Raw genomic sequence first — 24,415 nt, 5'->3', positions numbered from 1 at the left:
ACAGCCTGTGTGTGTGTGTGTGTGTGTGTTCTGGAGACAGTGGGTGTGTGTGCGACCCATGGGAAGATGGGTGGAGGTGTGATGTGGTCATAAGATACTAATCTAAATTGGTGGTCTAAATGACGTGTATACTTTTGATAAATGATATACACTACCGGCCTAAAGTTTGGAACATTTATGATTCGTTTTAAAATATTTTTGAAGGAAGTCTCTCGTCAATTCTGCATTCATTTGACTAAAAATATACAGAAATATTATTACAATATCTAATAACTTTTTTTTTATTAGAAAACTTTCAAAATTTAATTTCCTGCGATGCAATATTAAAATAAATAAATCAGGATATCAGAATGATTTCTGAAGCATTGGGTGACACTAAAGACTGGAGTAATGATGCTCAAAACTCAGCTTTGATTGGAGAAATAAATTACATTTTATAATACATTAAAATAGAAAACAGTTATTTTCATTTGTAATAATATTTCACAATATTACCGTATCTTTGATCAAATAAATGCATCCTTGAGAAGCACTTTTGACCTGTAGCGTATTACTTCATTGTTTATTTATCTATTATTCACAACTAATCAGTTACATTTCTGTCTGATTTCATGAAGAACAGTTAAACAGCATACTTTCTTGTGGAAATGGATTGTATTTGTATGGTCTGCACAGCAAATTAAGTACAGATAAAGTATATTTAGGCTTTGAGTTCAACAGTAGACTGATAAAGTTGGTATTAATTAAGATTATGTATTAATGTTTTAATGAGGCCATTACTCAGGTTTAGTTATTGTACGAGGTAGTCATGCTTTTTTATTCACTGAGCATGAATTATAAATATGTTTACTAACACCATATCTCAAATGAAATAGCATGCCTGGAGCCTGTGGTTCTAATGCGTTAAAATTAAGATTATTCAAGCTTCTTCATCTAGAAAATGGATTAAGTGTGAGGCTGTTGGTTTATAATCTGCCACATGCATTTTTGGACTGTCACAAAACTGCTTAAGTTCGCCTTGGATGAAGAAACCCATTACCTCATTAAAAAAATTATTTGTCATTATTGTCATTATTAGGCAGTAAGTTACAAGAAGCCATGCTTTACATAGTGAAAAAAAGAATGTGCACTTATAGTGTATTCAAACCTTAAAAGAATGTATTTTTTTATTGTACATGCAGAGCATTTGAACTTTTAATTAAATTAAATTATCTTGAGTGCCTTATGTGAAGGCTTTTTATTACTTACTGTTTCTTAACACACATAAGGACACTTAATTTTTTTTTTTTGTCAATGTCAAACAGATTTACTATAAAGTGCTTTAAAGAAGTAAGCTTATTTTGATGTAATGACTAACATACTAAAGCACATGGAAGGAACTAGATTATAATTCTAACTGTATATCACTTGATATAAATGTAATAAATTGCAATATAAAGATGTACTTAAGTCTTAAGTGGGTCAAAGAAAATTAAACTGCCTTTAATAAATGGTTAGGAAGGTTACTTAAAAAAAACATTCTCTTTTTTTTACTATTTTGTATTTTGTAACGTATTTTGCAAGATTACTCAAGTTTAGTAACTTAATCTAAATACTTTGGAATACTTAAAAGGTAAGGGGCATATTCATTTTGATATCATGTTTTAATGTTAACTCTACATAAAAAATGGGTGCATTTAAAACAATTATCATTTCTAAAGCTATAATTATAATGTTTTAAATATAACATTTTGTACATTGACATTTGAAATAATCGGGGGGGGGGGGCATGTTTATAAACGTATTTAATTACAGGTGCATCTCAGTAAATTAGAATGTCATGGAAAAGTTCATTTATTTCAGTAATTCAACTCAAACTGTGAAACTTTTATTAAAGGTCCCCTTTTTCGTGATCCCATGTTTTAAACTTTAGTTAGTGTGTAATGTTGTTGTTAGAGTATAAATAATATCTGTAAAATTCTAAAGCTCAAAGTTCAATGTCAAGCGAGATATTTTATTTAACAGAATTTGCCTACATCAAACGACCCGTTTGGACTACAGCCCTCTAGTTCCTGCAGTAATGACGTCATTAAAACAGTTTTTTGACTAACCTCCGCCCACATGAATACACAAAAAAGGGGCGTGTTCTTGTTGCGCTCCAACGGAGAAGAAGGAAGAGTTGCGTTTGTAGAGTGTGTTTGTCGTCATGTCGTCAAAACGCTGTTATTTTCATCTCGGAGTCTTATCACCTTTGTTTGGCCTTCACAGGGTCGCTGTACTTAGAGATCAATGGTTACAATTTATGTTTAACTCGGTTCCCGAAAATTATAATCCATATGTAAAACTATGTGCAGCACGAAAAACACGGAAAATCATGACCTTTAAATAAATTCAATGCACACAGACTAAAGTAATTTAAGTCTTTGGTTATTTTAATTGTGATGATTTTGTCTCACATTTAACAAAAACCCACCATTTCCAATACTTCATAAGACAAATAAAAAAAAAAATTAGGGAATTGTTGGCCTTCTGGAAAGTATGTTCATTTAGTGTACATGTACTCAATACTTGGTAGGGGCTCCTTTTGCTGTAATTACTCAATTTATTGTGATTGTAATTACCTCAATTCAGTGTGGCATGAAGGTGATTAGTTTGTGGCACTGCTGAGGTGGTGTGGAAGCCCAGGTTTCTTTGACAGTGGCCTTCAGCTCATATGCATTGTTTGGTCTCTTGTTTCTCACCTTCCTCTTGACAGTAGCCCATAGATTCTCTCTGGGGTTCAGGTCTGGTGAGTTTGCTGGCCACTCCAGCACACCAACACCATGCCCATTTAACCAACTTTTGGTGCTTTTGGCAGTGTGGGCAGGTGTCAAATCCTGCTGGAAAATTAAATCGGCATCTTCAAAAAGCTGGTCAGCAGAAGGAACCATGAAGTGCTCCAAAATTTCTTGCTAAACGGGTGCCTCAGTCCATTTCTTGTGAAGTTCACTCAAATTCTTGAATCGATTTTGCTTGACAATCCTCATAAGGCTGTGGTTCCCTCGGTTGGTTGTGCATCTTTTTCTTCCACACTTTTTCCTTCCACTCAACTTTCTGTTAACATGCTTGGATACAGCACTCTGTGAACAGCCAGCTTCTTTGGCAATGAATGTTTTTTGTCTTATCCTCCTTGTGAAGGGTCTCAATGATTGTCTTCTGGACAACTGTCAGATCAGCAGTCTTCCCCATGATAGTGTAGTGAACCAAACTGAGAGACCATTTTGAAGGCTCAGGAACCTTTTGCAGGTGTTTTGAGTTGATTAGATGATTGGCATGTCACCATATTCTAATTTATTGAGATCGTGAATTGGTGGGTTTTGTTAAATGTGAGCTAAAATCATCACAATTAAAAGAACCAAAGACTTATACTACTTCGGTCTGTGTGCACTCAATTTATTTAAAACACAAGTTTAACAATTTGAGTTGAATTACTAATATAAATTAATTTTTCTATGACATTCTAATTTATTGAGATGCACCTTTATGTTTAAATATGAAACTAAATTTCCAGTAGGTCGAGGCAAATCACTGAGTTAATGAATGTGACATTGAATAATCTGATTCGTCCAAAAGGACTGATTCATTAAGGAATCAAGCAAGTGATTTTATTCATGTAAATGAATCATTCCTTCTGCCGATTGGTTCTAAACACAGAACCTACATCTTTTTTACAAGTTATATAAACATAAATAAACAACACATAATCCAAGATATCCCTCTGAACACACAGAGGGAATTCACAGCCCATCTTTCGTGAATGTAGGCCCTTGCTTCTTCGATCTGAGAATCAGTGGCAGTGAAGGAATAGCAGGTGTGCTGGCAGCGAGCGGCCCGTGCTTATCCAGGCCTGTTTGTGACTGTGAGTGAGGGAATGTGTTTTTCTTTTAATTATATTGTGGGAGCTGTTGAGCTCTGTCTGACAGAAGCCCTGATAGCTGTTTCTCACTAAGCCCGATAACAAGGCCCTACTGGGCCGGGACTAAATGCACAGCACTGATGAACAAAGGACAGGAGCTTTAGTCAGGGGTCCGCAAACTGCTGACTCTCAGCACCAGCTAATGCAGTCCATCCATCTCTTTTTTTCTCCACTGCATTCTCGTTGACTTTTGAAACCAGCATGCTCCCCAACAAAGAACCCAAATTCACACTCTCTGTGTCTACTTCCGACCGACTCCCTCCTGTATCGGTTTGCCTCTCTTCCCGACTCAGTGACCGTCTCTGCTTCATGCTCGCTGGAAGTGATCTGCTCACAGCACACGGCCCGAGTCTGACCCGTATCAGTGGAGCGTGGGATGCGTGTTCGGTGTGGGTGACCGTGTATCTTGTATTCTGCCATGTGTGAGTGTCTGCGAGGAATCTTCCGTGTCAACTGGAGGCCCTCTTCAGACGCAGGTGGGATTGCTGACATAACACCCCTCATGAAAAAGAAGTGTGCTTAACTGTATTGAATGTGAAACTGCAGACTGCAAGTGCAAATAAAAGACTGCTCAAGAGCACTTAAAGAAAGACACTTAAGTACACTTACTATTAAGTACATTTTAAATCATTATATTTGAATAATCTTTTGTTGTGTTTATAAGTGTACACTTATTTCAGTGTGTTGACTAATATAAAATGTAAAATACTTGATTATAATTTAATCATAGTGTGTTATTCGATATATTAAAAGTTAATATATTTTAAATGTACTAGTATAAGTCACTATCATTGCAAATGTTTTATATATGCCTATATATATTAAATGCATGACATACAAATTTCAAGAGAAATTACATTAAATTATATTTTAGTTTAATACTATGAACACTTGTCAGTACATTTGGTAGTATGCTTAACCATATTTCAAAAACTAATTATGAAATTACATATAAAGTTGTACTTAAGTCATACTTAAAAAAAAGAGTCAAAAAGCACTCTTGTGTGTATATTAACTAATTGCAGTTAATATACATTTAAAATATACACTTATATTAGAAGTATAATTGTAAATAACATTGAATAAAGTGTCAAAAACATTGCATTCATTTCACAATTAAGCGTTTTCTTACATTGTCCTTTACATTACATTTACATTGCACATTGTCCAAACTTATTTTATAGACTGGAAGTGGAAAACTGTGGTTACATAAGTTTCATGTCTCTTATAAGCTCACTTTAATGGATCCATTGTTATATACTGTTAGATCTGGATCAGAAGTTGCTTTGTTGGCATTTTCAGAATTCTTAAATCAAACCACTTCCTCTTTCTGTCTCATTAGAACACATTTTCATTGAACATGCAAGTAAATGTCTGGAAACATTAAATTCAGTTCACAGTTAGGTACATTATCCGCATAATAAGTGCTCTTTTTAAAAGTGTGCTAAAGTGCATTTCTTTTACAAGGGTGGTCAAGCTTGTCAAATTTCAGCTCTGGTTCAAACAACACACCTAAGTTCCTAATTTTGTCATGCCAATAATCGGACCATGAACACCAGTATGTGGACATATCTAAACATCCTTTGGCAGGTCCAAAAAACATAATCTCAGTTTTATTCTGGTTTAACTTAGACATATTTCGAGTCATCCAGCTCTTAACCTCCTCCAGACAAGCAAATAGTATTTTAGAACCATTGTTCTCTCCCAGTCTTATAGGTAAATAGATCTGTATATCATCCAAATACAAATGGTAAGACATGCCATATTAAAAAAAAATGAGCCCAGTGGCAACATATACAAGGAAAATACGATAGGGTCAATAACAGAACCCTGGGGGACCCCGCAAGTAACAGGCACTGCCATTGAAACAAAGTAACCATACTTTACAGAGAATGATCTATTTGACAGATAAGACTTGAACTACTCTAAAACAGAATTCCAGTTAAATGGGATAACCATTTTATAAGAATCAAAAATTTGTCAAAAGCTGCACTTAAGTACAATAAAATCAGAGCTGCTGTGAAATGTTGTTTATGTTGTTGAAAATGACATAATCTAATAATCTAATAAATAACACAAACGTCAAAATTTGAAGTTAATACGAAGTTAATACTGATTTTTGTGTTGCTTTCCTGCTGAAAATTGTCACTTCTTGGTGGAAAAATTAATTAAGTATCTGGCTTTTAAAGTTAAGTTGATAGTAAAAAGAAAAAAGATACTGAGGACAGCTAATAACTAATAATAATCTATTATTTTCAACTGCCTTTTTTCAAGTTAGAAATGGCAACAACTGCCCAAAGCAGAGCTTTGGAATGTGTTTGGAATGTGAAACTGTGATGAAGTACCAATTAATAATCCAAATTAATCTGCTCTGTAGTTTGTTAGCTATAAATAATTTTAAAAGAAACGTGTAGTTGTAAAAGGAAGTGCTTTGAGATGGTTGATTTTTTTTTCTTTCAAATATTTATAACAGCTTGTACGAGAAAGAAAGGATGTATGTCAGGTCTATGTTAGCTTGTTTTTTAACACAGGATTTCATGAATCAATGTTGGAAACCTAAGAAGGGAAACCCTCTCTTTTGCTTTGTCATGTGATCACTTTGCCTGTCTGTTAGTCCATAAGTGTCACATTACATCTACACCCTGCTGCCTGCTGCCTGCTCTAGATTCTTGGCTGTCTATTCAGCTGATAAGTGCATTCACTAAGAAACTGGATGAATGCCTATCCTGCCCATAATGCTGCTTATCCTACTTGTATGTATTGAACCGATACAACAATGTGAACACCCTCGCTGCCGGGTGCCCGGCTAGAGGCTTTAAGTGCTATTTTGACCTTGTCAATCCACCTGCGTGTCACGTTGTGGGGATAGTGAATTTTGGCAGCATCTTGTGACCTGTTAGAGCTGTTTGGGAATCACCCTGACTCGGTTTCAACATGGGCAAGTTGCCCAAAAAAACAAGCATACACACCGCACTGTTGGACAGAAAGCTACTTGTGCAAGCGCTATCCTTGAGTGTTAAGCCCAAAACAGACCTCAAAAAAGTGAAACTGTAATTTTCCCAAAGAACAAAAACATAGGCCTGCTATTCCGTCTTGTTCAAAAATATATTGTCACAACTTTTTTTTTACTTTTCCAGATGTTTGGAAATTGCTTGTTTGATTAGAGATACTGTATGTCGGTAAATCTGCATTCAGACCTCCAGGGAAGTCTGTAATTACATGTTGGAAAGTCATACCTACATCATCAGGCATGTTCAAATCACTTGAAGGTGATTGACGATGATGTAAATTTTCAACAATGAAGGTGCTGAGTGACAGGGTTTCTGCAAGTTTTATGAAGGTAAATATAAAACCAATGAAGGAAGATGTAAAGAATAAATTAAAGCAAATACAGAAAATATTTGAGAATACAACTCCCAGTCAGGGTTAATTTAGTATCATTGATATAGCCTTCTATTGTAGTTTTTATTCGTATTAAGGTTATATTATATAAGTACGTTTTTCTGTTTTTAGCAGGCTACATCAAGTTGCTTCTTAGTACACCAAGTTGCAACTAGCAAAAAAAAAGTATTTATTTATTTATTACATTTTATTTTGGTTAAAATTTATTTTACATGACATTTTATTTAAAGTGAAACCTGTAACCTTTATTTCTTAATTTGTGGAAGGATGAGTTAATTATGAATTTGTGGTGATGTTAATGTCCATTCAGTTCTTAAATATGATCTTTCTGATATGACTTTAATGAGTTTACCATCAGTTCGGAGTCATATTCTTCTGTGTTATGAAGTTGTTCGTGTCCATATAAGAATGGCAGCTGAGATGCTACTCTAGGACCCCTCACCTCCCATTCCTGCTCTCCCACCCTCTGTATTTGGGGCATACTGGCTTTATCCAATTGGATTGCTGACCACCTCCCCTAACAGAGACCATAATAATACTGCAAATGTCCCGGTCCATGCTTGTCAGTCAGAGTGTAAGGGGGAGAAAGAGAGTTTGTTACTGAGGGAATAATTGATTCTGCACAAGGGAGCACTCGATGAAGGTGAGTAATAGATGACTTGTGTTGGGTTACCTTGAGTGACTTTGCTCACAATAACAACATGACAAGACTCTTAGATTGATATGGAAACTTTAGTACAGATAAATATGTGCAAGATTGACTTAGCTCTTGGGAATTGGAAGATTTTCACAGACCTAATGAGGATTACTAGTTACTTTTATTTAGGTTTTGATGCTTTCATTGTTTTTGTGATAAAATACCAAATGCTGTATATTTCATTTGTGCTAAGAAGTTCATTATACAAGAAACTTGCAATGCTTACCAGATAAAGCTTACATGAGCGTCTTAATGTTCTTCCTAGTACTGTCACTCATATTTACTGTAGGCACTGAAATGTTGAGTCACACTATGTTTGTGTGTGTGTGTGTGTGTGTGTGTGTGTGTGTGTGTGTGTGTGTGTGCCTCCTGTATTAGTCTCACACAGTTGCACAGCTGCAGCTCTGGTTATAAGATCCATCTCACGGTACTGTGTGGAGCTCATGGCCCAACATGCCATAGTTAAGATAGCAGCATAATGAAATATGTGACCCTGGACCACAAAACCTCAAGTCGCTAGGGGTATATATATATATATATAACATTCACTGTATGGGTCAAAATTATTGATTTTTCTTTTATGCCAAAAATCATTAGGATATTAAGTAAAGATCATGTTCCATAAATATATTTAGCAAATTTCCTACTCTAAATAAATCAAAACGTCATTTTTGATTACTAAAATGCATTGCTAAGAATTAATTTGGATAAATTCAAAGGCGATTTTCCTAATATTTAGATTTTTTTTTGCACCCTCAGATTCCAGGTTTTCAAATAGTTGCATCTCGGCCAAATATTGTCCAATCCTAAAAAAAAACATACATCAATGGAAAGCTTATTATTCAGCTTTCAGATGATGTATATATCTCAATTTAGAAAAATTGGCACTCAAGACTGTGGTCCAAGGTCATATATAATGAGAGTTAAAGGGATAGTTCACCCCAAAATGAAACTTATACACCCTCAAGCTGTTCCAAACCTGTATGAATCTCTTTCCTCTGCCGAACACAAAAGAATATATTTTGAAAAATGTTGGTAACAGCCAATAGGGACCAGCACTGATCAGATCGATCAACAACCAAGATTGTATATGTAGCCAGGTAACTCTTATTTCTGATTTATGCTGAATGACTTGCAGACTCTGTCAGCGATATTTGATATGTTCTGATAAACACTGCCGGTGTACTTCATTCATGTGCTTCATTGGAAGTGATAGCCCTCAGCCAGCTCCTCCCAACACGAGTATGGGAATAATGTCTGCGTGTGTGATTCTAGTGCCATTCCTGCCACGATTCAGGAGTCAGATTAAGTTGGCTTAAGTGTCCAAATACCTTTTGGGGAGACTGTTTCTTAATACAAACAATTATATGAAATGCAATGATGGTGTGCAAATATTGCACAATTCAGGTAAAAAATTGCAGTGGATGAATGATAGCATGCTACTCAAACAGTAAAAGAGTTTCTAGAAGGTCTTTGAAAATAATTACAAATGCAAAGGCCAGTTATCAATTATTTTCTAAAGTCAAATATTTCGTTTTAAAATGAAATATAAATATTAGTTAACAACAATAATAATAATGCTTACAAATAGTAAAATTAAGAATATTTAGTGAGAACATATTTTTTACATTTTTATTATTATGATAATTATTAATATTAGGTTAGAATTTAAAGGTCAAAGGTGACCATGCATTACTGTAACTGTGCTGATGCATGTGAAATCATTCTGGTTTACTGTAATACCTAACTTGTTTTCTCTCTCAGATTTGGTGTTGTTTGTTATTTTATCTCAGTAAAAATCCCAGTTTCCTGTTTAAAGGGAGGCATTTCCCGGCTTTACACTCCCTCAGGAGAGGCCGATCCATCATGTGTTCCTCCCCTGAGGCAGGACGTACGTGCCGAGTAAAATACTCTCAATTCTGACAAATCAAGAATGAGAGACATGTTTTTCTGAGGATTGCAGAATTAGGATATTTTTGTGACCCTTCAGAGTTTTACACAGAATAGTTTATTTTGGACCATTGAATCTCATGACTCGTACATATCCCTGCGTCTTTGTTTGGATCAGGGATCTGGTGATGTATTGAATCAACAGCAATAGAATTGTGTCTCTATTTTCTGCTGTCCTTGTAAGCGGCTGGCTTGTGTGTTCAATAGGGCATAATTGAACAGTGGAGATTTAGGCGGTAGGTTTGAATTGAAAGCTAACTTGATTTGTATTAATTACAATTATGTTTATAGAGCACTTTAAAAAGTCTGCAAAGTTATATATACTATAAGTCCAAAGAAAGATTGGGTTTATTCAGACGTAGTTCTACATTTGTCCAAAACTATTACAAATTACATAAATGGAAGTTTGGGGATTATGTACTGACCAAAAAATACATATATATATAAATAAATGAAAAATAAAATAAACATTATTATGCAAAACATGTTATGGTTATATAAATAACAATTCATATTAAATGTATTTATTTAAAGCAAAACATTTTTTCATGATCATAAATAATAGATTTGGTTAGGAACTGGAAACCACATCTTAATTTCACTCTCTATCACTGTTCTCTATATGTTATGCATCAGTACGCATGAATCACAGCCATTAATCTCCTGAACTTTTGTTTTAAATTGCATGAATTAGCTTTTCTTACTTTCTTACTCTCATCTTCTTTCTAAAGTACATCTGGTATGAGTTATATAATTTAAGAGCATTCATAAACTGCCGTTGAGTTTGGCTGATGTGTACCCAGCGTGTCTATTGCTTGGCAGCATTAGCAGGAACTCTAGTGTGAACAGCTCTGTCATTACACCAGCACATGTAGGTCAGGCCAGCGCGTATTTATTTAAAGATCTGATATGTTCAGCACCATTCCAGTCTTCTGTCCCCTCCTCTGGACACACATAGCATCACTAGGGAACAGCTGCCTCTCTCACTCACAAACACACACACACACACACACAAATATACACACAGATATCCATCCATCTATTTTCTTAATCGACTGTCCTAACGAGGGGATGCTGGATTCTCTCCCAACGTTTTGGGTTGAAGACAGGGAATGGATAGCACTGGATACATGTCCAGTCCATCCCAGAACAGGGTTATAAATATATTAAAAAAAATAACATAGAAAGATATGCATATAAAAATATGATTTTTGCATCATTTTTCAAGTTCTTTTATTTATTTACTTTTTATCTAAATTCTATTTTTCAACCAGTGTCAAGTGTTTTTATTTTATAAAAGTGACTGTAAGGCCACGTGTCCACCAAAGTATTAAAGCCAATTGAAAATGACAGGAGTTCTTTTTAATACGGCCAGCTGTGGACACCTGAGCCTGCTTTGGAGGTGCGGCGTTTAATTAGAGACATAGTTAATTAAATATTCCTCCAAGCAGTATTTTTTATATTAACATTACTGCAGTCCAGACATATCATCTGGTACAGAGGTGGATACTCAGAGATCAGCCATCTTTATAGGCTCGCACCACCTTGTCACGCTGCTACCGTTTTTTTAAAACATGGTGCTCTCTTTGACAACAATTGAAAAAATATGCTAACCTCAGACAGCTTATATTCAATACATAATAAATACAAAATCCTGTTAAAAGATGCGTAGTCTAATGCAAGTTTTACGCATTTTATTGTCTTGCAGTCTATTTGATGATGTGTGGTGCTCAGTATGACAAAAAGGTCAGGAAACACTGTTGTACACAGCTGGCACAGCACGATAAAAGAGCACCTGCTAGTGTTGTGTGTGCCTTTGTAATAGGTTATTCAGTGTGGGTGTCTGAGCCCATTAGAAATCACCTGCTCGCTGGTCTACAGATTTCTTAATGTTGGTTACGCACTCTTACGACAGAATCAGATACCAGACACCACTGCCGAATGAGGAATGAGAAGCATGCAGAGAGAGAACACAGTTTGCAGGCTTACTAACCTGATGGCAACTTGATCTATGGTGGGACAGGATTTTTTGTTAGTCTCATAGATAACAGCACAGTTGATATAGTGAGGTAGGTTTATACAATAGGCAAAGCTGGAGGCCCAGTAATTTCATTTAATGAGTTTTAAAAGTTTCAAGAGGATAGCAGAAGCAGAAACATTATTTTCATTTAAAAAAAATTCAGCTTATCATAACCATGCAGCAACACATTTGATGTAGTAAGTGTTGCATAAAATGCCTCTTAATAACTTTGAAATTGATTGTATTGAATTAACACTTGTGTATTTTCAGAAAACTGTACTTACAAATAATATAAGATTAATAAACAAATTACTTAGAGATGTACATTTAAGTGTACTTAAAGAGATACACATGACTTAACACACTTAAGTACACGTTAAAAAGTGCAATTTTAACAATGTCAAATTAAAAGGACACTTATTTTAATGTGTTGATAAACATACCAAAGCATAGGTAAAGTACTGGATTATACTTTTATCTGTAGTGTGTTATTCGATATTCCATTTAAAGTTAATAAAGGTGTACTTAAGTCCTGCTTAAGTGGGTCAAAAGTTCAATTAATTGCATCTAATATATTATAACATTTAAACAACACAATTAATTTAATTGTAAATAACATACAATTACTTTGAGTGTTTGAAAACACTCTTAAGTATATTCTTTTAAAATATTTAATTTTAATAATAAGTATTTAAACAATATGCTAAGTGTACTTATTTTTACATAGTGTACCTGGTCTAAATAGGACTAAATGTGCTAATCTAGACTGATGACTCCTGACATTGTAAACCTTCTCTAATTTCAGAGTCTGACAGAGAGAACAGTCATGGGAATCCACAAGCCAGAGATTCACCTGTATGTTGACACTGTCAAACCATTAAAACTTTAAAGCCAATAGAAGATGGCTGTTTTAAATTTAATTAAATTTTTTATCTCATGTCTGCCTTGTTTACATCTTTACAAATAGGTAAACAACAAAAGACGCTCTCCCCCCTCAGACACGCCTCCTTTTGGCGCTCATCTGAGTACACACCACAGCATCTCTACTGATGAACAGGACAGCCCAGAGCGAATTGTGAGGACTATTGGAAGTGTGAGCCCAGCCATGTGGAAATGTGAATCTCAAACTTCTTTCAATCTTGCTTCTAAATTTGTTTCCAAGGTTCAAAAGGAGAAACTCCATGCAGAACTAAAACAGGTTTTGAGTCTGAAAAGAAGCCAGTTTAGAGACACCCAATCCACCCACACAGACATGGAGGAACCCCTCAAGACAGACAGTAAGAATGAGGTAAGAATAAAACATCCCATAATATGAACTACTCTAAAAATAAAATAGATTTAAAAGCACCTTTGTGGAATACAGTATGAACATCATTTGAACTTCCTTGTATACAACTCAAAGCTTAATTAGTGTTATGTAGGTATGTATATACAGTACAGACCAAAAGTTTGTAGATTCACACTGAAGGCATCAAAACTATGAATTAAGACATGTGGAATTATATATGGAATTATATACATAACAAAAAAGTGTATTGTAGGTTCTTCAAAGTAGCCACCTTTTGCTTTGATTACTGCTTTGCACACTCTTGGCCTTCTCTTGATGAGCTTCAAAAGGTAGTCACCTGAAATGCTCTTCAACAGTCTTGAAGGAGTTCCCCGAGAGATGCTTAGCACTTGTTGGCACTTGTTCAGGTCCGGTGACTGTGGAGGCCAGGTCATCTGGAGCAGCACCCCATCACTCTCCTTCTTGCTCAAATAGCCCTTGATGCCTTCAGTGTGACTCTACAATTTTCATAGTCATGAAAATAAAGAAAACTCTTTGAATGAGACGGTGTGTCCAAACTTTTGGTCTGTACTGTATATATATATATATATATACTCAACTACTGACAATCAAACATATCTTACTGCTATCCTACTGCTACTACTGTATTACCAACTGATCTAATTGTCATTTACTTGTTTACCTTTCCATTGCCATGCAATGTGCTTAAACTTAAAATAAAGTTGATTTTGTACATTTTATGAGCAGATGGAGAAGAAAACCCATTTGTCAGAGCTTGTGGAAGTGGTTGTTGAAACACAGGCTGAGGTTGGAGCTAGTGGGTACAGTGTTGTGGGTGGAGGGGAGCAAGGCATCTTCATCAAAGAGGTTTTGAAAGACTCCCCAGCAGCAAAGCACCTCAGTCTACAGAAAGGTACCAAGGGACTGTATTTTACTTTAAACAGTGCAGTGTCAAATACTTTAAAGACTTGAGCTACTGTTCTTGAGGAAACAAGCAGGAGAAGCAACTTTAACCTTTAACCTAACTTTAACCTGCATATAATCATTAAAGGACAAAATTTCCCTGTTGAGTACTGGTGTACTGTATTGATTTTGTTTCTAGGTGTACTAAGAATACAAAGACAATTCATAGTTATAAATCATTTCTGATGATATGTTATTGCAGGAGATCAACTTCTAAGTGCCAGGGTGTATTTTGATAACGTGAAATATGAGGACGCATTAAAAATTCTTCAGTGTGCAGAACCCTACAAAGTGTCCTTCTTTTTGAAGAGGACTGTGCCAGGAAGTGAAGTCAGCATACATCCAAGTGCACAAAATCTTGAGCCCAGAGGACCTAAGGTCAAGATGCAAAAAATGGTACATTCTGAAATATTGCTATAAAATATAATTACTTTTTTAACATCCACAGTATTTTCTTGTTTTTTAAGAAAGGTACTTACAAAAGTAGAAACTAGAAGGAATGATAACCTTTCTCTTGCAGAGCGTCAAAAGCGTGAAACCGTTCAAAACCAAGAAAATGAGAGGAGGAAGATTTGGATTGAAAAGACTGAAAGAGAACAAAAAAACAAGAGCACGGGAAGAGATGGATGTTGAGGGCTTACCTGGTAGATCAGACCTCAGTTCTGTTGATGTTGAGTTTGTATTCCCAAAGTTCAAGACGAGGAAAGGTGGGAATGCCACTGCAGATGGATCAGGAAATCTGGAAAGAGTTATCACTAAGAAGAAGAGGAAGATCAGATTTCCAAAGATGAAGGCCATGGATGCAACTGTGGGTGAAGGGAATATCAACGTAGATGTTTCAACACATGAGGCCTCTAGAGCAAAGCTGAAGGACAAGACGAAAGGTCCAAAATTTGGAATGAATTTCCCTAAAATTAAAAAGTCAAAGATAGATGTACAATCTTCAAATGACAATTTTGAGGTGAAAGCACTAGAAGGCAAATTTAAGCCTCCATTAGCAGAGCGTGATTTCAACATGCCTCAGAGCAAAGCTGAAACTAATGTTCCTAATCTTGAGGTTAGTTTTAAAGGTAAAGGAGAGGGTACTGAGATAAAAATGCTGAAGATAAATCCGGATGTCTCGGATACAATTGGGACTGTTCCAAAGTTTAAGCTGCCAAAGGCAAGACTTTCTTGTCATTCAGATGAAATTGATGGAGAGACAAGGAAAGAAACTGATACATCTGAAAATAAACTTAAAATGCTCAAGATTGACATCAAAGCACCAACTATGGATTTAGACTTAGATCTCCCAAAGTCTAAGGGCACGGCTGAATTCAAAGATGGTGAAGTTCCTGATTGCAATGTAAAAGGAACAAAAATCAACATAGCCAAGCCTGACACATCATTACCAGTGCTAAACCTTCATGCAAAACAAAAATTTGGAGATGCCATTGATGGATCCATGGTCAAAGAGCAAAAGATTTCTCTCCCCAAACCTGACATTGCAGTGCCCAAGATAGAAACGTCAGATCTTCCTACATTAGACGTGTCATTACCAAAGATGACTGAAAAAAACATTGATACTGAGGGACATGCAAGTACTGGGGTAAGATATGAAATGACAAAATTAGACATCTCGCTTCCAAAAGTAACATCCCCTGAGGGTGAAGTCATAGTTGAAGAACCTGGAGCAAAAGGTGGAACATTTCACAAACCAAATATCAGCATTTCGTTACCAAAAGGTAAAGGTGAAGCAAAGGTGGATGGTCATTCTGAGAAAGGACCAAATGTGAAAATGCCACAAATAGACATTTCCCTCCCCGAAATGAAATTACCACAAGGTAAAATTGATATAGAAGGGCCTGAGGTTGACATTTCCTTGCCAAAAGAAATGCTAGAGTTAGGTGCAGATGATAAGGGCCACTTTGGAAAAGGGGAAAAGATTAAAATGTTTAAAGTAGATGTCTCACTACCTAATGTAAAATCACCTGAGCATGCCATTGATGAGGGGCCTAATATAAAAGCAGGAAAACTGAGTATGCCATCAACTGAAATTTCACTTCCTAAAGGTAAAACTGAGGGAAATATTGAGATTGGAGTCCCATCTGGGAAAGGAGGCCAATTTAAAAAGCCACATCTAGATGTCTCGATTGCAAAAATGAAATTATCCACAGGTGCAATCAATACTGAGGATCCAGAGGTCAAAGGTGAGAAATTCCAAATGCCACCCACTGATATATCATTACCAAAAGGAAAAATAGAGATCAGTGTTGAGGTCGAGGGTCATTCTGGAAAAGCAAACATGCCCAAAATTGATCTAAATATGTCACTGCCAGAAAGTAAACTTGATTCTTTGAGTCCTGATAAAGGGAAGTTTAGCACCCCCGGAGCTGATATTTCATTACCAAAAGGAATAACAGATGAACACATTAATCTTGAGGTTGAGAAGGGAGATAAGTGTCAGATTCCTGAATCTGATATAAGTCTACCTAAACTCAAATCAGGAGTTGTTTTTGATGTTAAAAGATTCAATAGGAAGTTCCACATGCCAGCAACTGATATTTCCTTGCCACATAAAATAGACGAAAGAGATGTTAATGTGGAACCCTCTGGTAAATGTGGAAAGATTGAATTGCCAAAGGTTGATATCTCTCTGCCTGCAGTGAAAGCTTCTGGTATTGAGATTTCCTCACCAAAAATGAAGTCACCACAAGGTGACATCAGTATTGAAGGGCCTGACAGCAACATGCCATCCGCTGATATATCATTTCCAAAAGTAACTGACAAAGGTGATGTACATCTCAGAAGACATTCAGGAAAAATAGGAAAGCCTGATATTCCAAACCTGGATATTTCCTCACCAAAATCTAAATCAACCAAGGGGGAACTCAGTGTGGAAGGACCTGAATTCAAAGGTGGTGAGTTAAATATACATTCTTATAATATCTCCTCAGCAGAGGTTAAAACAGAGGGTGATATTTGTCTGGAGGGAAAAACCAAAAAGGGCACAAAATTTCACATGCCAAAATGGAACATCATTTTACCACAAATAAAATCAGCAGGGACTGAAATAAATAGTGAAGGACCTGAATTGAAGGGTGGGAAGATAGATATGCCAGATGTTGACATTTCTCTTCCACAAGGAAAAGTAAAGGGAGATGGTAAAGTTAATGACAGAAAGGGGGGCAAGTTTCATTTTCTTCAAATTGATTTGTCACTTCCAAAGATTAAAAAAAGATCTGTGGAAGTCAATATAGAAGGACCTGATCTAAAAGGATGCAAAGTTCACACACCTTCCCTTGATATTTCTTTGCCTAAAAATAAAACTGAGAAGAACACTGATATAGAAGGCCATTGTGGAACAGGTATAACATTTGAAAAGAAAGATGTTTCACTGCCAAAAGTAAAAGCTACAGAAGGAGGAAATGGAGCTGAAGCTCCACAGATCCAAGGAGGAAAGTTAGATATGCCATCAACTGAAATGTCCTTTCCAAAAGGGCAGGGGAAAGGAAACATTGATCTTGATGGCATAAAAACAATTTTGCCTAAATGTGTTATTAGCTCACCTACGATTAAATCTTCAGATGGAGAAATCAATATTGATATCAAGGATGGAAAGTTTCAAATGCCTTCTATTGATATCTCTCTGTCAGGAGGAGGAGCAGGAGGAGATGTAGATGTTGAAGGGCATACAGGAAAAGGAGGAAAATTTGAAATACGAACATTTGATGTTTCCTTGCCTAAATCAAAACCATCAGGAGGTGAAATCAACACTGAAGATCCCAAAACCAAGGGTGGAAAGATTCACATGCCCTCTATAGATACATCTCTGCCTGCAGGAGGCACAGGAGGAGATGTAGATGTTGAAGGACATGCAGTAAAAGAAAAGAAAATTGAGATTCCTACATTTCATGTTTCTTGGCCTAAATTAAAACTATCAGGAGGTGAAATCACCACTGAAGATCCCGATATTAAGGGTGGAAAGATTAACATGCCCTCTATTGATGTCTCTCTGCCTGCAGGAGTCGCAGTAGAAGATGTAGACATTGAAGGACATGCAGGAAAAGAAAGAAAACTTGAGATGCCTAAATTAGATGTTTCTTTGCCTAAATTAAAACCATCAGGATGTGAAATCAACACTGAAGGTCCTGATATCAAGGGTGGAAGGATTCACATGACCTCTATAGATACATCTCAGCCTGCAGGAGGCGCAGGAGCAGATGTAGATGTTGAAGGACATGCAGGAAAAGGAAAGAAAATCGAGATGCCTAAATGTCATGTTTCCTTGCCTAAATCAAAACCATCAGGAGGTGAAATCGACACTGAAGATCCCAAAATCAAGGGTGGAAAGATTAACATGCCCTCTATAGATACATCTCTGCCTGCAGGAGGCACAGGAGGAGATGTAGATGTTGAAGTACATGCAACAAAAGTAAAGAAATTTGAGATGCCTAAATTTCATGTTTCTTGGCCTAAATCAAAACCATCAGGAGGAGAAATCAATACTGAAGATCCCGATATTAAGGGTGGAAAGATTAACATGCCCTCTATTGATGTCTCTCTGCCTGCAGGAGGCAAAGGAGGGGATTTAGATGTTGAAGGACGTGCAGGAAAAGGAAAGAAATTTGAGATGCCTAAATTTCATGTTTCTTGGCCTAAATCAAAACCATCAGGATGTGAAATCAACACTGAAGGTCCTGATATCAAGGGTGGAAAGATTAACAAGCCCTCTATAGATACATCTCTGCCTGCAGGAGTCGCAGGAGGAGATGTAGATGTTGAAGGACATGCAGGAAAAGTAGGAAAATTAGAAATACCAACATTTGACGTTTCTTTGCCAAAATTAAAACCATCAGGAGGGGAAATCACTGAAGGTCCCGAAATCAAGGGTGGAAAGATCCACATGTCCTCTATAGATACATCTCTGACAGGAGGAGGAGCAGGAGATGTAAATGTTGAAGGACATGCAGGAAGAGGAAAAAGATTTGAGATGCCTACATTTCATGTTTCTTTGCCTAAATTAAAACCATCAGAAGGTGAAATCAACACTGAAGGTCCCGAAATCAAGGGTGGAAAGATCCACATGTCCTCTATAGATACATCTCTGACAGGAGAAGGAGCAGGAGGAGATACAGATGTTGAAGGACATCCAGGAAAAGGAAGAACACTTAAAATGCCTAAATTGGATGTTTCCTTGGCTAAATTAAAACCATCAGGAGGTGAAATAAATGTTGAAGGTCCCGATATCAAGGGTGGAAAGATTCACATGCCCTCTATAGATACATCTCTGCCTGGAGCCAAAGAAGGAGAACTTGATCTGGGTGATGACACTAAAAATGGTTTAAGATTTCAGATTGCCACTGTCTCTGTCCCTAAAATGAAACTAACAGATCATGAACTAATAGTTGGGTCAGAAAAGAAATCCATAGATAGTTCAGTTCCTGAACTGACTCATGATTCTGATATAGCGACCAAAGCTACTGGTGTCAAAATTAGAGATCTAAATGTCCCTGAAGTAACTTTAGGTGGGAACATCAAGCTGCCAAGTGTGAAGATACCAACTGTTGACATATCTGATCCTAAAGTTGACCTGGACTTTACTCTTCCAAAGGGAAAGGGCAGTGACAGAGAAAACATTGAACTTCTTAAGGCGGAGGAGGGAAGGCCATCATCTGGGGCAGACGTCTCTATGAAAATGCCCAAAATATCACTTCCTAAATTTGGCAGAAAATTGAAAAGTGGAGACAAACTAGAACTAGACAGTCCTGACTTATCAATAGATTTGGACTTGGAAAGAACATCACCATCAGTGGAAACATCTAAGAGGGATACTGAAATAATTGGTACTGATGCTGAAATTAAGATAAAAGCAGGCGCTGGAGAAATTACAAAACCAGAAATCAGTAGAGTAGAGGGTCCTGATATTAAGGTCAAATCCAAGCTCAAATTTCCCAAATTCAAGACACCTACCCCTAAAGCAAAACTCAAAGATGCAGAAATGGATATGCCTGGATTCCTGGGAAACAAAGGAAAGGTCAGAATGCCAGAAGTTGAGATATCATTGCCAAAAGCAAATATTCCAGAATCTGAGGTATTGTTTCCTAAAACTGAGGTTGATGTATCTGAAGCAGATATCAGAGGTTATGAGGGCAGTTTAAAAATTCCTAAGATGCCAACAATTGACATATCAGTTCCAAAAGTTGATTTGGATGTTTCCTTGCCTAGGTTAAAACTTAATGAAACAGTAGACTCTTCTGACTTACACATTAATAGTAGTAGGGGTACAGTAAATTTTCCCCATGTCAAGATACCTAAAGTAGACATTTCACTTCCTCATGGAAAAACAGGTGACACGGATAACCATGAGGTGGAGATTGGAAGGAAGGGTAAAATAAGAATGCCAGAAGGGGAAATATCATTACCAGATGCAAAACATGACACATCTAATGCTGACACTGAAATCAGAGGTAAAATGCAAAAAATGTCTGTGCCCAGTCTTGATATATCATTGCCTCATGGAAAAACAATAAAAAATGATGGTCCTGATATAGAATTTGGAGTGAAAATGGCAGACATTACGGTGCCTAAGATAGATGTATTGCTACCTCAGAGAAGCAAAGATGAAAGTCATGCACCTGATTTAGAACTAGAAGGTGGAAAATTAAAAATGCCAGCAACTGATATATCCCTTCCTAAAATAAAATCTAAAGACGTTGTTCCAGAACTTCAACCAGATTTAGGAAAAGGTAAAGTCATGATCCCTGGAATTAAACTACCAACAATAGATGACTCATTTCCTCATGGTAAAACAGAGGACACTGGTGATCTTGAACTGGGAGTGTGTGGCAAAGAAGGGAAATTTAAGGTTCCTGACATTCCAAAAGTAGATGTATCATCTCAAGGTCAACCAGAGAGTGCAGAGAAAACAGAGGTCAGAAGACAAGGCGGCAACTTTCAATTACCAACAATAACAATACCCAAAGTGGATATATCATTACCAAATGGCAAATCAGATGACCCTCAGGCTTCAGGGTCTGTGGAAGTAGAAGAAGGGCAATGTAAAATTCCTGGTATTAAGATACCACAGGTAGCCATATCATTACCAGAAACTAGAACTGGAGAGATTGATACCAAAGAGGGAGAATCTGGAGGAGGGCATGGAAAATTCACGGTGCCAAATGTTGAAATCCCAAACCTAGATACAAAAATTTCTAGTGATGCAACCATGTCAGATCCTTCCACTGATGCGCAGCTTAAGGTTTCACATAAAGAGGGTAAAATGTTGAGGATGCCTAATGTGGATCTAGAGCTGGATCTGGGCTTATCAAGAGAAGGAAAAAAGAATAAAAAGAAAAATGAACTTCCAGATCTGGAACCTGCCGCACCGAAAGAAAAAATAAAAGGGCCAAAAGTTAAAGGTTCGAAATTTTATATTGGAATGCCAAAATTAAAAGTATCTAGATTAGAAACCAACATAAACAAGTCTAGAAAAACAGATACTAAATTTCTAAAAGGAGGAACTGATGCAAACTTGAAAGCTGATTTACAAGCACCAAAGATTCCTGAGCTTGATTTTGACATTGAGACTGCCCAAGCTGACACTAATAATTCTGAAGAAGATAAAAAGCAGACCGGTAAAGGCAAAATTCCAAAATTTGGGATACCTCTGCCTTCTTTAAGTTCACCAGAAGCCAACATCCGTTCATCTCAGGAAAAAGGTCACTCTGTAAACACAGACTCTGAGGCAGAGTGTGAAAGCCCACATATGCCAAAAGTAAAAAAAGCTGTATTTGTTATGGTGAATCCACAAATGGAGAACACTGCTAGTATAGGTGGTGAAGCAAGTGCAGAAATTGCAGATGAGAAGCTCAAGCAGCCAAAGATCAAAATGAAGCCAAGTTTTGGCAAGTCTCGATCAAATGATAAGGAGAAAGCAATATATTATAAAGATGAGGTGGAAACTGAGGGAAAGTCAAAAACTGGTAAGTTTAAATTGCCAAAAGTGACATTTTCGTCTGGGCAGAGAGGCTCACTTGATGTAACACCAAGTGGGTCTGATGATGGAACGAATCCAAGTCTAAATGGTGATAAAGATGAAAAATCAATGTTTGGAAAGCTTAAAATGCCTAAAGTGGAGTTTTTCTCACCATACTCAAAAGATGCAAGTGAGGAAGAGGAAATGGAAACCAGCCTGAAACTCAGGAAGGAGGCCTTGGGAGAAAGCAAAGAGAGCAACGAGTCGAAAACAATATCAGGCACAATGTCGTTCCCAGGTCTCAGGAAGAAAACAGAGAAGGATGAGGAGGTGAGAAATATTAGTACTATAGTATCCTCGAAAGCAAGGACTGAAATGTTGGCAGAAAGGGAGGGATCAGAGTCTCCAGTACCCACAGTATCAGCTGAATTTGTCTCTGTAACGAAGAGTGAAGAAAGAGAGGAGACTACATGGTTCAAAGTACCCAAGGTCACCCTTAGTCCCCATTCTACCGGCATCCATAATATCACACCAGAAAGCTCTCCAAAAGGAAGCAAGTCCTCTCTTCCTTGCTCTAGTGAGGAAGCCTCTGGAGGATTCTATGTGAAGATGCCAAGCGTTGAGTTTTTGACCCGTGAAATGCCCTCAGAGCCTTTGATTACTAAAACAGAGGGAACTCTTACTGTAGTGACTAAGACAACAAAGTATACAGAAACAAAAAGTACCAGTTTGAAACAGTAAGAATCTCAGTTACAGAACTGTGACATAAAATCGGTAGTGGCATAATAATTAGACCCAAATATTTGTATATGTGACAATTATTTCAGTCTTGGAGCTTTTATTCTATTTAAAGTAGGGAAAGCAAAAATATTTGATCCAGTTTTTGCAAGAAATACATAACTTATACATAATGAAAATGTAGAGAATATTATTTATTGTAGAACTTATTTTCATATTTTGTAGCTTTCCAACATTTTTAACTTAAACACAATATAGGCACAAATCTGTGTAACATAGATAGATGCAAAGATATTTAAAAACAGAATAGTTTTTTTGTGTGTTTTTTTTTTTCTTCTTTTTTGTGCTCACACTTTTCTTGTGCAGTCTTGAATGACATTTATGCTGTACCAATTTTACAGCATTTTGGTAATATTGCTTTGCCTTTTTGATGCCTGGTTTGTCTCTGTAGTTTATGGTTGTTGTTATGGAATTGTGTGTATTTTAAATAACTATTAGAAGTACATGTATTATTTTACATATTTATATGCATGATCTGTACAGATAAGACACTAAAAAGAAAGCCTTTAATGTTAAATATTTTTGTGATACATATTTTTGCCACTTTTAAGATAAATTTAAATAATATTAAGTTTTTTTTTTGTTTGTTTGTTCATTTTATTTGAATTCTTCTGAGTGTGAAATGTTTTTCTTTTCTTTTTTAAATTGTGTTGGTGATGGGATTAATCTACATGCAAGCAATGCTGTTGTATATGTATCATATTTTAGGCAGGTTTAAGTACTGAACTGCATGTTTGTATGTGCTGCTTTTTTGAAACAGTAGTTTAGATGATGCTCCATCTCCATCTAATGCAAAAAAATAAGAACAGTCAAATAAAATATTAACATTCTAATTAGTGGTACCTAATTATTTCCTGATCTTTTTCACAGATTTCTCATCATTCTACTAATGTGTCAACACTAATACATGACAAGTAATGGTCCAATTCTGATACTGACATGGCAAGAAAAACCTACAAACAACTGCAGGCAGCCTATACCAAGACTGAAATATACAGTAATATTAAACATGTCTAACAATGTTTCATTAATGATGAAACCTACATATAAATTAAACTACATAGCAAAAAAAAAAAAAAAAAAAAAAATTGCATGATTAAAGAAATAAAATAGTCTATTTGTTTTGTTTTATACACAAAATCTTCTGAAAATGTTCTTTTTAATATTCCATTGTGTATATAAAGTGATACTAGTTCGAAATAAAATAAGTGTGAGTAGTAAACAATGACCCTTTTCATTTTCTTTGTAAACTGCACAAAGGTTAAACTGAAGTCGTTTGCATATGCATCAAAGTGCCTATACATAGATCACCATATAAACACTAAAGTCTCTTAGTCTTTATATTGAGTTTCTACTACTAATTATATGCTTAAACGAAGTTTAGGAAAACAGAGAGTACATGAGGG

General features: G+C 36.3%; 1 protein-coding gene across 2 annotated transcripts; it reads left to right on the top strand.

The window, feature by feature from the left end:
• The first annotated feature begins 7,900 nt into the window (after positions 1–7,900).
• On the top strand, positions 7,901–23,842 carry LOC127933824 (neuroblast differentiation-associated protein AHNAK-like). 2 transcript variants are annotated; one of them, XM_052530839.1, is made up of 8 exons: positions 7,901–7,979; positions 12,809–12,858; positions 12,971–13,078; positions 13,166–13,291; positions 14,039–14,204; positions 14,457–14,650; positions 14,775–19,110; positions 19,291–23,842. In XM_052530839.1, exons 4-8 carry the CDS (start codon positions 13,256–13,258, stop codon positions 22,950–22,952), a joined length of 8,394 nt encoding a protein of 2,797 aa, XP_052386799.1. In that variant the 5' UTR covers positions 7,901–7,979; positions 12,809–12,858; positions 12,971–13,078; positions 13,166–13,255; the 3' UTR covers positions 22,953–23,842. The 2 variants fall into 2 exon arrangements, with proteins under 2 accessions (XP_052386799.1, XP_052386798.1); XM_052530838.1 differs by having other exon boundaries at positions 14,775–23,842.
• Positions 23,843–24,415: the final 573 nt, after the last annotated feature.

This window comes from Carassius gibelio, chromosome A18, assembly GCF_023724105.1.
Source record: "Carassius gibelio isolate Cgi1373 ecotype wild population from Czech Republic chromosome A18, carGib1.2-hapl.c, whole genome shotgun sequence".
In the NCBI taxonomy this organism is placed as follows: domain Eukaryota; kingdom Metazoa; phylum Chordata; class Actinopteri; order Cypriniformes; family Cyprinidae; genus Carassius; species Carassius gibelio.
This window is presented reverse-complemented; position numbering and strand designations above follow the sequence as displayed.